The following is a 17,350-nucleotide window of genomic DNA, read 5'->3' as shown; positions in this document are numbered from 1 at the left end:
ATCCTTGGGGTAAAGGTGTTTGATATATTTTTAAAGGGCTGAGGGGTTGTGGAGGGAAGAGAATATCCCACAGAGGCCGTATCTAATCCACAAGCTGACAGCGCTTGCTCTCTGGGTCGGTAGAGAAGGTGGTGTCAATCCCTGCTGTATAACAGCGCAGTGATTCATCCGTTCCCTTATGCCGACGTGGCACCCTCTTCCTGGTACAGTTACCAAAGGCCCAGGTACTTTCAGACGGAAGTATTTAATTTATAAACAGAATGCAATTGTTACTAAATATCAAATAACTGGTTGAAAAGTTAAAAAATTACATCAAATTTCTTATTTGGCATACTGTAGATAAGTAAACGTATATTTAGAGTTGCCATATTTTAAAAATTAAATTTAGTTAAGTTGTGTATGTAGACAGAGCCAAAATTTCAGCATATTAGAAAAAATCTCTTAATTGATGGGTTAAGCCCTTTTTCACAGCCCCACTTTTTAATCATTAAGAAGGAGGCGGGGAAAGAAGCAGAGATTTGATTTTTGAATAGACATTCTTATTAAAATTCCAGTAGATACAAAACTTCAGAATATTAGCTAAAAATTACTAATTACTGGTTTTATTTACCTGTGACTATTCTTTAAAAAGCAGGTAATTGATAACTGCTGTGTGTGGTTTTTTTTTTTATCTTTATTTTTCAGATTATTACAGTTGTTCCTCTTTTTTCCCCACATAGCTCCCCTCCACCCGGTTCCCACCCCATCCCATGCCCTTAACCTCCCCACTGTCCTCATCCATAGGTGTACGATTTTTGTCCAGTCTCTTCCCACATGCCCCACACCCCTTTCCCCCTGAGAATTGTCAGTCCACTCCCTTTCTATGCCCCTGATTCTGTCATATTCACCAGTTTATTCTGTTCATCAGATTGTTTATTCACTTGATTTTTAGATTCGCTTGTTGATAGATATGTATTTGTTGTTCATAATTTTTATCTTTACCTTTTTCTTCTTCTTCCTCTTAGGTAACTAACTGTTTTTCTCTTGCTGTTTTTAAGATTCTCTCTTTGTCTTTTGCTCTTGGCATTTTAATTATGATGTGTCTTGGTGTGGTCCTCTTTGGATTCCTCTTGTTTGGGGTTCTCTGCGCTTCCTGGACTTGTAAGTCTATTTCTTTCACCAGGTGGGGGAAGTTTTCTGTCATTATTTCTTCAAATAGGTTTTCAGTATCTTGCTCTCTCTCTTCTGGCACCCCCATAATTTGGATGTTGGTACACTTGAAGTTGTCCCAGAGGCTCCTTACACTATCTTCATATTTTTGGATTCTTTTTGCTTTTTGCTTTTCTGGTTGGGTGTTTTTTGCTTCTTTGTATTTCAAATCTTTGACTTGATTCTTGCGATCCTCTAGTCTGCTGTTGGATCTCTGTATATTATTTTTTATTTCAGTCAGTGTATGCTTAATTTATAGTTGGTCCTTTTTCATATCCTCAAGGGTCTCACTAAATTTATTGGCCTTTTCTAGAAAATTCTTGAAAAACCTTATAACCGTGGTTTTGAACTCTATATCCAGTTGTTTGCTTTCCTTCATTTCTTTCATTTGTGATCTGTTTCTTTGTCTCCGCATTTTGGCTGCTTCCCTGAGTTGATAGAGTGGCTTTGTGTGCTAGGTGTCCTATAGGGCCCAGTGGCTCAGCCTCCCAGTTACCTGAGGTGGACACTCTTGGTGTACCCCTTTGTGGGCTGTGTGCACAGTCTTGTTGTAGTTAAGCCTTGATTGTTGTTGGTATCACTGGGAGGAATTGACCTCCAGGCCAACTGGCTGTGAGGACCAGCTATGTCTATGATGGGAGAACTTCTGTGCTGGAGACACCGTTATGAGGCAAGACTTGCCTCAGTGGGGCTTTGGTGCTCACTGAGTCTGCCCCCTGAGTGTGTCCCTTATGGATCTGAGGAGTTGTAATCTGGATGGTCCTACTCTGACCCCTGGGTACACTGGCTCTTGGATCTCCAAGGAGGTGCTAATTTAGCCTCTGCCTGAGGCCACCCAGCAGGAGCTACGGAGAGATCTGCAGATTCCTCTTCTTTGTTTGAGTTTTGGAGGTGCCCAGATGAGGCCCAGCTGTGAAGCAATGCAAGCTGCTGTGGAGCCTTGGGCCTTCTTTTGGATGTTCTGGGTCTCTCTGACTCAGCTGCAATTTGATAGGTAAGTTTAGATTTCAAAGGACCAGGCCATTCATATGCAAAAGCCTCTGCGCACAGCTTGGATGGGGTGGAGTCTCAGTGTGGAGCAAACAGCAATGGCTTCCCATCAGCCCTGCCCTAAGAGGCCCCGGGTCTCAGTGTCCCTTGGTAATCGCTGCAAGCAACTCTGAGAGAAAGCCACCCTCGAGTTCCACCCGCTGCCAGACAGTCCAGTTTCTCCCTAAATGAGTCTGGGTCCCCAGAGTCTCGCCCGGAACTGGAGTTCAGAGCAGTAGGGAGCTCACGTCTCCCTCCTGCTTCAAAAAGACAGCGGCTTACTCAGTTGCCAGCCCTCTCCGCGTGCGCACCACCGTACCTCTGCACTTTACTTCCACAGCTCCTCTGAGTGTCAGTGTGCATTTCTCTTCCCTTCTAGCTGTAGAATTTCCACTCAGCCAGCCTTCTTGTGGTTCTGGATGATGTCCATTTTGTCTTTTAGTTGTAGTTTTGAAGTGGTTGTGCGAGGCAGCAAGTTCAGGTTTTTCTCTATGCTGCCATCTTGGTTTCTCTGCTGTGTGCTTTTTATCTTTTTTGTAAAGTACCTTTTCCATGAAGGACAAATAGAGGACTTGGTTTTGTCTCTGGCTCAGTGACATATTTTGGCAAATACTGGTAGAATAAATCAGCTTTTATTTATTTTTTTAATCCTCATTTGAGGCTATTTCCATTGATTTCTAGAGAAACTGGAAGGGAGAGGCAGGGAGAGAGAGATAGAAACATCCATGATGAGAGAGGATTATTGATCTGCTGCCTCCTACATGCCCCCTACTGGGGATTGAGCCTGCAACCCAGGCATATGCCCTTGACTGGAATCAAACCCGGGACCCTTCAGTCCACAGGCTGATGCTCTATCCACTGAGCCAAACTTGCTAGGGCTGCCCCCACTTCCCCAGACTCCTTGGACCAGCTGGGGGTGCCCACCCTTGGTGGCTCCCTGTCCCTGTAGGCAACACCCAACCTAATGGCACCTGGCAGATGTGAGCAGATGAGGCATTCCCTGTAGAGGAGACCATTCACCGCAGTGAGCTCTCCATTGCAGGACCAGGTCGTGTGGCCTGGCCTGGGTCCTCAGCACCTTATGAAATGCTCGAGTGGTGCACTTGGCTTTGCGATATTGATTACGCCAGCAGTCGCCAACCAGTGGTCTGGACCGCTGGTGGTCCGGGTGGTCTGAAAGGTTGGTGACCGCTGGTTTAAGGAAACTTTTGGAACAGCCGTGGCCAACTGGTGGTCCGTGAGGTCCGAAAGGTTGGCGACCGCTGGATTACACAGAAAGCAGGGTGCCCGGCGGGTGATCAGCCAGACAGCCTTTCCTGTTTCCAGCAGAGGTGACCTTGTCCCTGCAGACCCCAGCCTGGAGATCAGAGGAGGAGACACATGCCTGATGTGGTCAGGCACGTGTCCATCTTTAAATGAATGACTCCCAGTGTCATCCCTGCTGCACACCGAGCGTTGTTTCCATTCCGGGGTATTTTCATGCATGTAGCCTGGGGTGTGTTCCCAAACATTGTGTCACTGAAGTGGTGTAATCTGGACACTTTCCATGTCCATTTCTTATTGGCAGCGGTTTGGCATCCACTTGACATCTGTTGTGGACAGATCCAGGGAGGGCACGAGACGCAGAGCACAGTGTGCAGTGGCGCAAACGTTGCTGGCGTCCCTCTGAAGGATCTGAGCTTGGTTACAGGAAAGGAGAGAGATCCTGAGTAGTGGGGCATGGGCACCAGAAGTTCTCCCTGAGGCTGGGGGTGGAAACAAGGCACCCTAACCGGGCTTCCGGCCCCTCCAGCTCAGTGCCGGGAAGCATCGTGAAGAATTGTAGGAGAGTGCATGGGGCTTCCTGGGAGTAAGTGTGTCCTGGGAGAGAATGGTACTTCGGCCCCACCTCAGAAAGGTGATGCTGACCCTGGCCAGGAGGCTCCTCTGAAGAAGTGCAGAAACTTGGGGAAATCCTGAAGGAGCTCAGATTGAACGTTATTTAAACTTACTGAGGAGAGAGTTGTACAGGGTTATACGCCAAGCATTTGACTGAACTTGAATTTGTACGAGTTGGAAAGGGAAATGGGTGGCACGCCTGAGCTCTCCAGTGTGTCTGCTCAGCACCAGGACGGACCTACTTTCTACGGCTCCTGAGTGACTGCGCCAAGATGTGCTGGGACTTCGACGTGCAGCGCTTGCCTGCTGTGCGTGTAGCTGTTCTTTGACCCCCAGTGTGTGTGATGGATGTGTGTTATATTACAGGAATCCTGACCCTGTTTACCCAGTGCGTGCTGATTCTTTCACTTCCCTGGCTTCCCCCTATGTGCACGATGTGCTGGTCAGGAGTCCCACGTCCTCTGCCGCGTGAAAGTAGAAGTGCTCATTCGCACAATAACTCTAGATGTATGCCAGTCCGAGCTCCAGATCACACCTTGAAAAAGCAGCATGTTAATATTCTGAGGTGTAACTTATTCTGAAAACTGAATTCACTGTTTTTATTGCAGATCGTAATGAAACCTGCCTGTGTTTTAGAACCTTTCTCTATTTTCAAGCGTATTTAGAGCACTTGACAGTGAGGAAAACAGAACATGGATGTACTAACTAGTACATTTAGTCTCCCTTGGTTTTCTTTAGCTTTGTTTTCTTAAACAAAACCTCCCTTTATAATCAGTGATTGGCATGTTCATGTAATTTGTTTATGAGACTAGGACGTAGCCCCTGAGAAGACATCAGTTGTTGATAAAATAAGCCATGTTTTTATAATGTGGAAAACCACCCGTGTTCGTGTGAAAACGTGGCTTCATTGGTCCTCACAGGCTCTCCTTGGTCCTCTCCTTTCACTGTGCTGTGGTTCTTATTTTTCATATTTTTTGAAATTAGTCTTCAAATAATTCCACGCATGAGAGTTTTTGTTTAATTCTCTTTAGATCTGCTTCGTGCTCATTGAAACCAGTTAAATGTTTCTCCATTTACTGGAATTGAATTGCATTCTGCAAGGAGACTTTTTTTTTTGTGTGTGTGCCACATTTTTAGAAGTTAATCTAAGGGCGTGTATGCTCTGGCGTTCCAGTGCAGAGGGTTGTGGGACGCACTGTTTAACGGCAACGGCTCTATCGACCACACAGCTGTGCCAGATACCTACTGGCCAGCAGTAACCGAAGCATTCCGGGAGGGTGTTCTTATTGCCGTCAGGTGGACAGCTCGAAAGCCCCTCCCGGTGTGTTGCACGTGTGCAGCGCTCCTGTGTGTGCTGGCCACGTGGGCGTGCTTGAAAGGGCCTGCTGAGCTCTTCCAGCCTCTCTTCACTTACCTTCTCTACCGATGACCCTTCAGAGCTTCCTAAGCTCTCTACGGAGGAGCCAGAAATAGCGTGTTCCCAGCTTAGAGGGGGCTCCATCCCTGTGCAGGGGCTTCTGACACAGTCCAGGGTGCACTTTTCTGAGAGAACCAGAAAACGAGTTGACCACCACACACATGCAGTCACATCATCGGCTTAAAGAAGTTCGAATATTCAAGAATTATGATCCTGCGCATATTCACATCCAGGACACACTTACTCCTGGTGGATGCCCCATGCACTTTCCTACAATTCTTCACGATGCTTCCCGTCACTGAGCTGGAGAGGGGCCGGCAGCCCAGTGGGGGTGCCAGCTGAATGTAAAATTTCACTGTACAGTTGTAGGTAAATGAATGCCTCAGTTCATCTTGGAATATGTATTGATCACTGAAGTTGAAAAGGAACTTTAAAAGTTGAGTCCCTTTTATAGAGGATGGTCTCTCTATGTCAGTAACATAGCTTATTATTTAACTGTTTTCGGGGAAGTACAGAGCACGAAACGAGTAACCCACAGCCAATTTGCAGGGTGTGCGTGATGCATGCCCCCACCCAGTGCTGGGGGTCTGCACTATCAGAGGAAGTGCCTCTTTCCTGACAAACCACACCCTGGCGGCTTCAGAGCTGTCTGTTAGAGTCACAGAAAGCATATTTAAGCCGGGACATGTAGCACACGTGCTGTAGAGTAAAGGAACTGAAGGTAAGTGACTTAAGTTATAGAGGAAGAATAAATACAAAAAAGCTAAATATTTTACATTATTCGCTAGATTTCTATATGTTTCTTCTAATCGCCTGGGTGGTGACCGTGGAGTGTGGGTCATGTGAGGGGCAGTGGTCTCTACCAGGGTCCTCGGGGAGTGGGAGGGCATCCCTGAGTGTGAGTAGTATTGAGTATAACTGCTCACACATGCCATGTGCACACTCAGACCTGCCAGACCAGTATACTTGATGTTGTGTAGTTTCTGTCACCACTGCATCACGTTTCCACACACACAGTGACTCAAAACAACACAAATATACTGCCTTCCAGTTCATAGGTCAGAAGTCCATAGGTCAGAGTCCGAAGTGGGCCCCGCTGGGATCAGGCAGGGATGGGCAGGGCTGCGTTCTCTGGAGGCTCGAGGGAGAGTGTTCCTGGCTCCTCCGCTCAGAGGCTTCCTCCGCACTCCTGTCTGAGAGCCGTCCTGGCTCCAGCCCAGCCCTGGCTCCAGGCCTGGCTCCATGGTCAGACCTCCTGACTCTTCTCTCTCCCTCGCCGGCATCTAATGACCTGTGATGATCTTGGGCCCACCCAGATTCAAGATCATTTCCTATTTCGAAGGTGATCAGCAGCCTTAATCCATCTGTCAACTTAACTCCCCCTTACCTGTGGGCTCCGCCCTTTCACAGGTTCCAGGGATCCGGATGTGGACCTGATGGGGGCCTGCTCTGCCACCAGTACCGACGAAGGGTGCTGAGACTGCTGCTTACTCCTTTTTAAAGAATTTTGGGTTGTTCTAACCCAAATTGGAAGAATCAGCCATTGATAAATATATAGAATACAATGGAAGCAAACTTAAGAAAATTAACCAGCTGAATATTATTAAACTCTAGCATAGATTTAAGGATTAAAGAAGAAATAAATAAAAATAACATTATTGCCCTAACCCAGTGGTTGGCAAACTGCGGCTCGCAAGCCGTGGTTTGCCGCTCTGTTGACTAATGAGTTTGCAGACCACTGACCTAGATGCTCGATTCCAATAATTACATGATTGCAATAATTCCTTGTGATTAAGCCCCTATCTCAGTGGTCGGCAAACTCATTAGTCAACAGAGCGGCAAACCGCGACTTGCGAGTCGCATGTGGCTCGCAAGCCGCAGTTTGCTGACCACTGCCCTAACCTAACTGGTTTGGCTCAGTGGATAGAGAGTTGGCCTGTGGACTCAAGGGTCCCATGTTCGATTCCGGTCAAGAGCATGTACCTTGGTTGCAGGCACATTCCTAGTAGGGGTGTGCAGGAGGCAGCTGATTGATGTTTCTCTCTCATCAATGTTTCTAACTATTCCTATCCCTTCCTCTCTGTAAAAAAAATATATATATATTTTTAAAAAAGCACTATAACTTTAGGGTTTTTTTTGCTGTTATTTAATTTTTCTTACAGTAGTATGATTACATTATGATGTTAACTTAAAAAATACTTCATGGTTGTGCCATAAATTCATGAGTTTTTTTCCTTTTTTGATGATCTAGGTTTTAGTATTTCAAAAACTCTAAACTGCGATGCACTGTGATTAATCATAGCATTCCAAAATGAATAATAAAGTGAACTGGACACATTGGAATGTGGGGTTGTTCATAGAACTGAGTAGTAAGCACCCTGAAAGAAGACAAAATGTGGGGTCTGTTCCTAGTAACGCTGGGGGATCCTGAGTTCAGCCACTAGTCACTTTCAGAGCGTTGCACTGTGGGTAAGGGTTAGGTGTTGGCGGGAGGTGTCTAGACCAGTCGATGATTTGGTTGGAGCACTGTATCAGTGAAGTGTGTTTCAGGTACGCTGTGTTGTTAATTTCATCTAAGTTTTTGTTGAGGACACACTTGCCTCTTTTTTTCCTCTGATGTGTCTGTATGAGCCAGGTGGTAAAGAGAACTGAGTAGAACAGTGTGGGTCGGTCCCGCAGGTGGTTAATGGAACTGGGTGTTCTGTCATGGTCCACAGTGGCTGGTACTGAGCAGCAGAATAGTGAAGACTGGAGGGTGAGGAGGCACCTTAACTTCTCACAGGAGGTTCCTTTCTCCTTTTTAAAAATGCATCATATTTAGGAGCAGAATAAGTGTTCTAATATTTTTTTCATGATTTGAGTAAATCACTATGATAGCTTCATGCTTATACATTTAGGTACATCAGAGTCTTTCTAATTTTCTTTGCTTGTATATGAAAGTGCTGCTTAGCACTGTTGCCATCTGGCTTGGGAAGACCTACTTACTGTGTTTTTTTTCTAGGCTTCCGAGTTGAAGAAATCCTCCAGCAAGCAGACTACCTCTATGAAAGCGGAGAAACGGAGAAGCTCTATCAGTTGCTGACCGAGTACAAGGAGAGGTGAGCAGTGCCGTGGGCCTGGGGTGGCGGCTGCCTCAACATTCTCGTGTTAAACTCGGCACTCAACGGGAGTCTTGGTGCCAGAAGTTTTCATAGTTCTTTAAAGCTTTTTACTCAGAATAACATTTCTTAGAGTTTCATTTATAGCTATTTCTTTCTTACATTAAATGATTTCAGAATTCTACATTTTGATTTAGATAAGGTTGTTCAACTTATTCTAGTACAAATTTGAAATACTTTGTCCATTTTATGATTTTGTTTTGGATCATAAAGGTAAGTTGCTGAATATGTGTTTGTCATCTCTATTGTGTATTTATCATTTCTTTAAATTAGTATCTGATTGGTATAAGATTTAAGTGAATTGGGATAGTTGCATGCCTCCACTGGATGGTATCTGTGTGTCATTTTGGAAGTATGGTTTTTTTAGAGAAACTAAAAATACCTCCTTATTAAAAAATAGAGTGCTTGTCCTGGCCAGTGTGGTTCAGTTGGTTGTCCCAGGCACCAAAAGGTCGCCTGTTGGACTTCCTGATCAGGGCACATACCAGATTGCTGGTTCAATTCCTGGTTGAGGAGTGTACAGAGGCAACTGATAGATGTTTCTCTCTCACATCAATGTTTCTCTCTCAAATCAACTTTTAAAAATATAAAATAAAATGTAGAGTACATGTTTAGTCCAGAGTATCAGTGTATACTTTTTGGGGGGCGGATAGAGGTGGAGTAGATTCAGACCATAAAGTAAGTCAAGATATTTCCACGTCATTGATCAACCTCATATCCTTAACTAAAGATATAGAGTCATTTTCTACTGCCTTTCTTGGATTCCCAAGACCGATCATTTTACTTCCTAAGTATCTACAGGACCCGTCTCCTTCCACTGTCCCCTCAGTGACTTAAGGTGGCTGGTTTGGCATTGTTCACTCACTTCAGTAATTACTTGAAAAGTGAGCTGTTAGGTGTTACTCCATAGCCATTGAATTATAAATATGCTATTGCTTCCTGCAGTTTAAAATTTTATTAGTACCATTTTTGTTAACAAATACAGGGTGGGCCCTGGCCGGTGTGGCTCAGTTGGTTGGCCATCGTCCTTTGCACCAAAAAGTTGTGGGTTTGATTCCCAGTCAGGGCACATGCCTGGGTTTTGGGCTGAATCCCTGGTAGGAGGCAGCTGCTCCATGTTCTGCTCTCACATCAGTGTTTCTCTCTCTCCCTCTCTCTCTAAAAATAAATAAATAAATAAATAAATAAATAAATAAATAAATAAATAAATAAATTTAAAAAGAAGAAATAACACTAGCCGGTTTGGCTCAGTGTTTAGAGGGTTGGCTCGCATACTGAAGGGTCATAGGTTTGATTCTCCTCAAGGGCATGTACCTCGGTTGTAGGCTCAATCCTCGACCCTGGCTGGGGCATGTGTGGGAGGCAGCCAGTCGATGTGTCTCTCTCACAGTGATGTTTTCTCTCTCTCTCTCTCTGTCTGTCTCCCTCCCTTCTACTCGGTCTAAATCAATGGAAAAAATATCGCTGGGCAAGGATTAACCAAAAAAACAAAAAGCACAGGTGGGGCAAAAGTAGGTTTAGAGTTGTTCCTACAGGTAACACAGTTTATTCTTGTATTATAATTATTATATTATTTACCACATAAGCAACTGTAAGGTAGACTTAAAGGTAGACATTTAATAAAAAAGAATTTAAGGTTTTAAAACTATTTCTGCCTCTTAATTGCGGTTATTCTTTTGTTTAGTAACCATTTCTTAATTTACATCATTCTATTTAAGTGGCCGTTCTTCAAGGAGTTGAGTGCCCTTACTTGAGAAACGCCACGCCTCGTGGCGTGGACGGCTCGTTCAGACACGGTTCATATGGAGTTCCGTTGTCCTCAGTCATTCGTTGACATGCACGTCTCGGTGCCTGTTGTATGAGAGACTGTGGGGCGGGCTCAGGAGGTGTGTGTCAGGCCGCTGTGCCTGTGCTGTGTGAGCGCTGGCTCGCAGTCCAGCCCCGGTTACAGGGTGCATTTCGTGGACAGGTGTTCAGAGGAAGGTGTGTAATTGGATGTGACAGGTAAATAAATATCTATGTGTGATACTGGGTATTTTGTAGGAAATTGTAGCAAATAAAGTCGTGTGCGGGAATAACAAATGGGACGTTATGAATAATGGCATTTGTACTGTGCTGCTGGCTGCACCCTCACTGAGCTGAAAGACCAGTGTATTCCTTAGTGAGGTGACCTTTGACCATTTTCAGAATGAGAGCTGAAATGATGGTTTTATCCAGGCCGGTGGCTCGGTTTGTTGGAGCATCATCCCAAACTCCAAAAGGTCACGGGTTCTATTCTTAAGTCAGGGCACATGCCTAGGTTGTGGGTTTGGTCCCCAGTTGGGGTGCATAGAGGAGGTAATCGATGTTTCTCTCTAAAATCAATAAAATGGTGGTTTTGTATTTACTTCAAATTAGTGAAGATGCAGAGCTGCTGTGGCGGCTGGCGCGGGCATCCCGGGACCTAGCTCAGCTTAGCGGAACCTCAGCGGAGGAGAAGAAGGCCCTGGTGTACGAGGCCCTGGAGTACGCGAAGCGGGCCCTGGAGAAGAACGAAGCAAGCTTTGCAGCTCACAAGGTGAGGCGCCTGAGGTCAGCGGCTGCCTCGTCCTGAGGGCCCGCTGTCTGTGTACCCTTGTCCCTCATTTACACAGGAAAGAACCGTCTCCATGTACAGTAGGAGAGAGGGACTGACGAGCTTTTTCTTCCATTCTTGAGCACCTCCTCCGCGAGAGTGCGTGGCGAGGCACTCCCGGGGGTGGGCCCTGTGGGCACCGTGGGAGCAGTTCCGTGGGTTCCCTGGATCTCAGCTCCCAGGCGTGCAAACACCTGACAGACTTTTTCTCATTTCCTCACGCTCCGTTTCTGTCTGGGCCACTTTTCACACGGGACTCCGCAAGCTCTGGATTTCCTGCCTGGCCCAGCAGAGGCTTCCAGTGACACTGGGGACACTAGGCGTTGGGGCGTTTGGATGAGGACGTCACCTGATCACATCGGGCTGTCCCAGTGGAGCCGCAGGCCATTGTGACCCATTTCCCAGCCTCCTTTCGGGGCTGGTCCCTCCTATCTCCTCATCCCCGCCCCCCAACACACACACACACACACACACACACACACACACACACACGCACACACAGGTTTATATTCAGGGTAAAACAGATACAAATTCTTTAAATTTGTTGAGACTTCTTTTGTGGCCCAGGACCAGTCCATCCATGTTACAAATAAGATTTCATTCTTTTATGGCTGAGTCATATTCCATACAACCTCTTCTTTATCCATTTCTGTCTGTTGTTGGACACTTATGTTGCTTCCATATCTCTTTTTTTTAATGTATTTTTTATTGATTTCCTAGAGAGGAAGAGAGAGGGAGAGAGAGAATCATTGATTGACCGTCTCCTGCACACTCACACCAGGGACTGAGCCCACAACCTGGTCATGTGCCCTGACCAGGAATTGAACCATGACCTCCTGGTTCATAGGTCGACACTCAACCACGGAGCCACACTGGTCGGGCTTCCATATCTTTTTGATGTTACTGTAATTGGAATTCTTTTCTGAATTTCGCTTTCATATTGTTCTTTGCTAATGTATAGGAATGCAGTTGGTGTTTGTATATTGATTTTATATCCTGTAGCTTTGCTAAACTTATTTATTGGAGATTCTTTAGGGTTTTTGTATAGGATCCTGTCATCTATAGAGAGAGAGTTGTGCTTTTTTTTAAATATATATTTATTTTTTTTATTGTTTGAAGTATTACAAATAGTAGTACATATGTCTCCTTTTTTTTCCCTCATTGACCTCCCCCCGGCCTCCCCTACCCCCTAGTACATGCCTTTACCTGTGCCCCCCCCAGTGTCTTGTATCCATTGGTTATGCTTATATGCATGCGTACAAGTCCTTCGGTTGATCTCTTACAGCCCCCCCTCCCCCAACCTCCCCTGCCTTCCCGCTGTAGTTTGACAGTCTGTTCAATGCTTCTTTGCCTCTGTATCTATTTTTCCCCCATTTCTTTCCTTTAAAAAATCTTGCCTATGCAGACTAGAAGTAAACATATAACAAAAAATGTTTGAGACCTAATTTCAATGTCCAACAGTTCTGAGTCCCCGTTTCAATGTCAAACAGTTCCTTAAGTGTACATGTCAGCAATGATATCTGGATGGTGGGCACATGGTGGCAATGCAGGTCCGACCCTCTCTGGTTTGGTCCTAGGCAATCTGCCGTGTCGCACAGCTGCTGATTGCTAGCGTGGCAAGGCAGCGTCAGCGTCTTCCATCTCTGGACTGTTTCTCCTCTTGTCTTCGTGGTTGGAGCAGACCTGCCAATTCCTCTCTGTTGCAGGAATCCACATGGTCTTGGAGTTGTTTTCTGAAAATATACAAACATATTCTCAACCAAAAGTTAATAAAGGAATCTTTTCTATATAATTGATTTGGGATCCTTTTCATTTTTGCCCAAACGATTTTCCTTTGTCTTATTTAGACACCATGTGTGTTTTTCACGGGTGTCTTGCTTTATTGGGGGGATCTCTGCCCTTGCAGGTTGCAAACTGTCTCACCAGCTGCACCTCCTTCGCCAATTCGGGCTGGATTCCACTCGTTTCAGCTGCTCCCTCTATTTGCTCCAGGACAAGGCTCAGGACACATCCGTCTATTCCGCCACCATTTTGTCTCCCCAAGTTGTGCTTTCTTTCGTTTTTCTGTCTTGCCCGGTTTCCCTGGCCAGAGCTCCCAGCACAGTGTGCAGGGGCAGTTCTTGCCTTGTTCCTGACTGTGGGAAGCCAGGAGGCTCACCTTGTCTCTCAGGTGTCTCTGTTGCCTACTGTATGGTATCTTGAGAGTCATTATTTCTTATATTTTATCTGTTTTTGTTTTTTTACTGTTTCAGGCAAGACGGTAAGTATTACTCCTTGGCTAGAATGTCCATTTAAAAGTGTGGTTTTTTTTTTTAATAATGTAAACTCAATATAGACAATAGACATTTTGGAAATTTAAAAAAGAATACAGCCTGGCTGGTGTAGCTCAGTGGTTAAGCATCGAGCTATGAACCAGGAGGCCATGGTTCGATTCCCAGTCAGGGCACATGCCCAGGTTGCGGGCTCGATCCCCAGTAGGGGTGCACAGGGGCAGCCGATCAATGACTCTCTCCTCATCATTGATGTTTCTATCTCTTCCTCTCCCTTCCTCTCTGAAACCAATAAAATTTTTAGGAAAAAGGAGTATAAATATAGAAATAAAATCGCCAAGATCATACCTCCTGCCATCAGCTCTTGCTAATAGATAATTCACTGTGAGTCACAAGACGCAGCCTCACCGGGGAGGAGGTTTGCTGTGCGTGTAGGTGACAGTGGGTACCTGAGAGAAAGGGGTTGTATTCACCTGGATTCGGGTCTGTCTCTATTGTGTGTATGTGTGTGTGTTTTAAACTACTTTTTCATTCTTGGTAAGCATTGAAAGGTACAAAATATTTTGGTGGAGAATAATTCTAAACAGAAGTTTGAGCATTAAAATCTTTCCAGTTTGCCAAGACCGGTTTGGCTCAGTGGATAGAGCGTCGGCCTGTGGACTGAAGGGTCCCGGGTTCGATTCCGGTCAAGGGCATGTACCTTCGTTGCGGGCACATCCCCAGTGGGAGGTGTGCAGGAGGCAGCTGATCGATGTCTCTCTCTCATCGATGTTTCTAGCTCTCTATCCCTCTCCCTTCCTCTCTGTAAAATATCAATAAAATATTTTTTAAAAAAAAAATCTTTCCAGTTAAAATTAATAAAATCCCACAGAAATAAGCTCAAACAGGAACGGGGTGTTTATTATAGGAACCTGTTGTATTCCACAGACCTGAGGCAGGGGCATTTAGGCTGCAGGAAGCACGGGTTCGATGGCTCCGAGGCTGCGGCTCCTCTGCCACCAGCCTTCGACATGGTTCACTGCGGGTCGAGTCTGTGACCCCGTAGCACTGGGTGTGCGGAGACCCTGTAGCACTGGGAGTGGAGTGTGGGCATCGTGGATTTCTCTCCTGGGGAGATGCTCTGGTTGTTGCGTCTGGTTCTGTTGTCCAAGCCTGACGTGGGGACGCATGGTTGGCAGGAGCGCTGTTAGGACAGGGACCATGCAGACGTGGGAGGAGGCAGCGCCCAGAACAAAGGACGAGGAAGTAAGATGATAGTTGATCTCGGATTTTTCGAAATTCGTCACTCAGACCATTGCCATGAGTCACTACAGTGTTGTGCTGTCGACCATCCCGGAGATTTGCTGCTCTCTGCCTTGTGACTTCGTCCAGGACACACAGGGCCAGCTTCTCCTTGAGCCCCCGAGGCCCGTCCACTTCTCCGTCTGTTCCTTCCAGTGTACCTAGTACGGTGTTGATGCGCAGTAACTTTTGTGGAATGAGGAATAAATACTCAGTTTTACCCTGTGTTGCATGGAGCAGTATTAAGCGTTGTTATCCTTACACCTGTTTCCTGTTTTTAGTGGTGTGCCATCTGCATTAGTGACGTCGGAGATTACGAAGGCATCAAGGCTAAAATCGCAAACGCCTACGTTATCAAGGAGCATTTTGAGGTACCAGTGAACTGGGCAGGCGTGGGCTTTCTGGGTGGCTGTTCACTGTCCTGGCAGCTGATGAGACTTGGGGGCCTCGGAGAGGCAGTGGCCTCAGGTCCGTGGGCAGCACCGTGCTCTGTGCTTGGGGTGCAGCGGAGCTCCCGTGGGCTGTGCTCACCTGCTCATGCAGGACGGGTGCGCAGGCGGCCTCTGTCTCCATTGGTTTTTGTCACTTTACTGCATGACTGCTGGCTTCCAAGGGTGGGCGGCCCAGGGAGAAAGTCCGTGTGTAAACCTGCCTCACACCTGGTAATAATACCCCGTCGGACCACACAAGTCACGTGGCCAAGGCCAGAGTCTGTGGGAGGTGTGGTCTCTCCTAACAGTCCAGCATCGCAGCCCCTGCATAGGGACAGCACCGTGTACGCTATGACCTCTGGGTGTGCTCACATCTCCCTGAAGTTAGTGCAAGCATCACCGTAAGTGCTTCCTCGGCTGCCACGGGCTCTCCACGCATCTGTTCTACGGTGCACGTGCGCGACCCCACTGCCCTCCCCCGACACGGGCCCTGTTGCCAGCATGTTCATCTCTCTCGCGTGGTATTCTAGACCAGCGGTCGGCAAACTGCGGCTCTGTTGACTAATGAGTTTGCTGACCACTGGGATAGGGGCTTAATCACAAGGAACAACAACAGTCTGTAATTATTGGAATCGAGAGTCTAGGTCAGTGGTCGTCAAACCGTGGCTCACGACCCACAGTTTGCCGACCACTGTTCTAGACCACCTCAGAGATACAAAGGAGGCGGGCAGGGAAAACGTACAGGGATAATGTTAGGTAGGCTGGGCAACAGGTTTCTGAATTTTATGGTGATAGACTTCTAGATTTTCTAATGACTAGTTGACAAGAACATTGGATGGGAAGTCAGGAGACCTAGCTTCTTCAGGCATCAGTAGTACGTGTGCGCACATGTGTATACACACGTGTGTATGCATTTCAATTTAATAGGTCTTTTTCACATTTTAAGTCTTTGAAATCAGAGTGCATTGTGTAGTCAGTGGTATCTTATACTTGCTTTGTAGTCTTAGTGGGACGTCAGATAATGTGATGGTGTATATCTGATGGTGTCTTAGATTCAGTGACTGTGGCATCCTGCCTAATGCCACATCTCAGGTACCCTGTGCCTTGGTGTGTAGAAACACATGACAGGTAACTGCCAATGTGAATAGTGAACAAGCACAGAAAATACATTAATGTAGCCTTTACTCTAAACTTCAAACATGAAGGCTATAATACTTTAAAATTCAGTGTTTTTTATAAGCTTTCAAATGTATGTGTTAAGTATGTTTTAAAATGACAGTGTTTAGTGTTTACCATTTGTACTGTTATTTCAGATTCCGTATTTACCTAAGTCAGAAAGAGTGCCATCGTTGGGGTGTTTAGAAGACACTTAAACTGGAGGGTTTGCTGGGAGAAGCCCGTCCGCCGCCTGTGAGAGGTTGAGCTCTAGTGCCCAGGGCACAGGAGCGGGGCGGCCGACCTCTCCCTAGACCTGCACGGCTCTTGGCAGGATGAGGAGACAGCGACTGACCCGGATTTTGTAGGGCTTGGTTTTCTAGTGGGGCTCGGACAGGGAAAGAGCTTGGGGTAGAAGTCGTATATACTTCCGGTTGTGTTTTGCTGTAACATGTCACTATATTTATGGGAAAGCAAATTTTCAATCAGCGCTGCTGCTTCCCCATATTATTGAGCCGGAGTCGTGCCGGCTCGCACTTGTTAGCCTCGTTCTGGGACCTCTGCTGCTGCCACTGACGGCGCTGTGAGAAATGGTGCCTGGACCCAAGAAAAACAAACAGTGGCGACGGAGACACTGCTGTGCCAAGCGCCTCCTGTGCCTTGCTCAGTCACTGTCACCACAGCCCTACTGGGAGGCGTATGATGGTCTCCGTTCTCTGAAAGAGCAAACCCAGGCGGAAATGTAGAAACATCCCAAGGCCAAGAGGTTAGGAGGCATGAGCGGTGGTTGGAACCGGGTAGTCTGGCTTCAGAGCCCACACTGGTCACAGTGCAGAGATTTGGAAATGTGTGTCTCACACACTCCTAACTGAAAGCGACAGTGTGGCTGTGCAGAAAAGCATACGCTAGAGTCCCCGCTTTTAGAAAGG

The 17,350-nt window shown here is 46.5% G+C and overlaps 1 protein-coding gene across 4 annotated transcripts in view; it reads left to right on the top strand.

The window, feature by feature from the left end:
* The window catches only part of RMDN1 (regulator of microtubule dynamics 1), a 40,213-nt gene that overhangs the window by 12,791 nt on the left and 10,072 nt on the right, over nt 1–17,350 (top strand). For all 4 annotated transcript variants that reach the window (XR_013959356.1, XM_080647174.1, XM_080647176.1 and 1 more), the window contains 3 exons: nt 8,514–8,610; nt 11,068–11,227; nt 15,117–15,206. Coding sequence is in view for 3 of the 4 variants with exons in the window: in XM_080647174.1 (XP_080503300.1) it covers nt 8,514–8,610; nt 11,068–11,227; nt 15,117–15,206 (347 nt within the window). In the remaining variant the exon portion in view is untranslated. The remainder of the gene's footprint in view (nt 1–8,513; nt 8,611–11,067; nt 11,228–15,116; nt 15,207–17,350) is intronic.

The sequence above is a fragment of the Plecotus auritus genome, assembly GCF_963455305.1.
Source record: "Plecotus auritus genome assembly, chromosome: 11".
NCBI classification, from domain to species: domain Eukaryota; kingdom Metazoa; phylum Chordata; class Mammalia; order Chiroptera; family Vespertilionidae; genus Plecotus; species Plecotus auritus.
The sequence above is the reverse complement of the archived record's forward strand: the minus strand, read 5'-3'. Positions and strand labels throughout refer to the sequence as shown.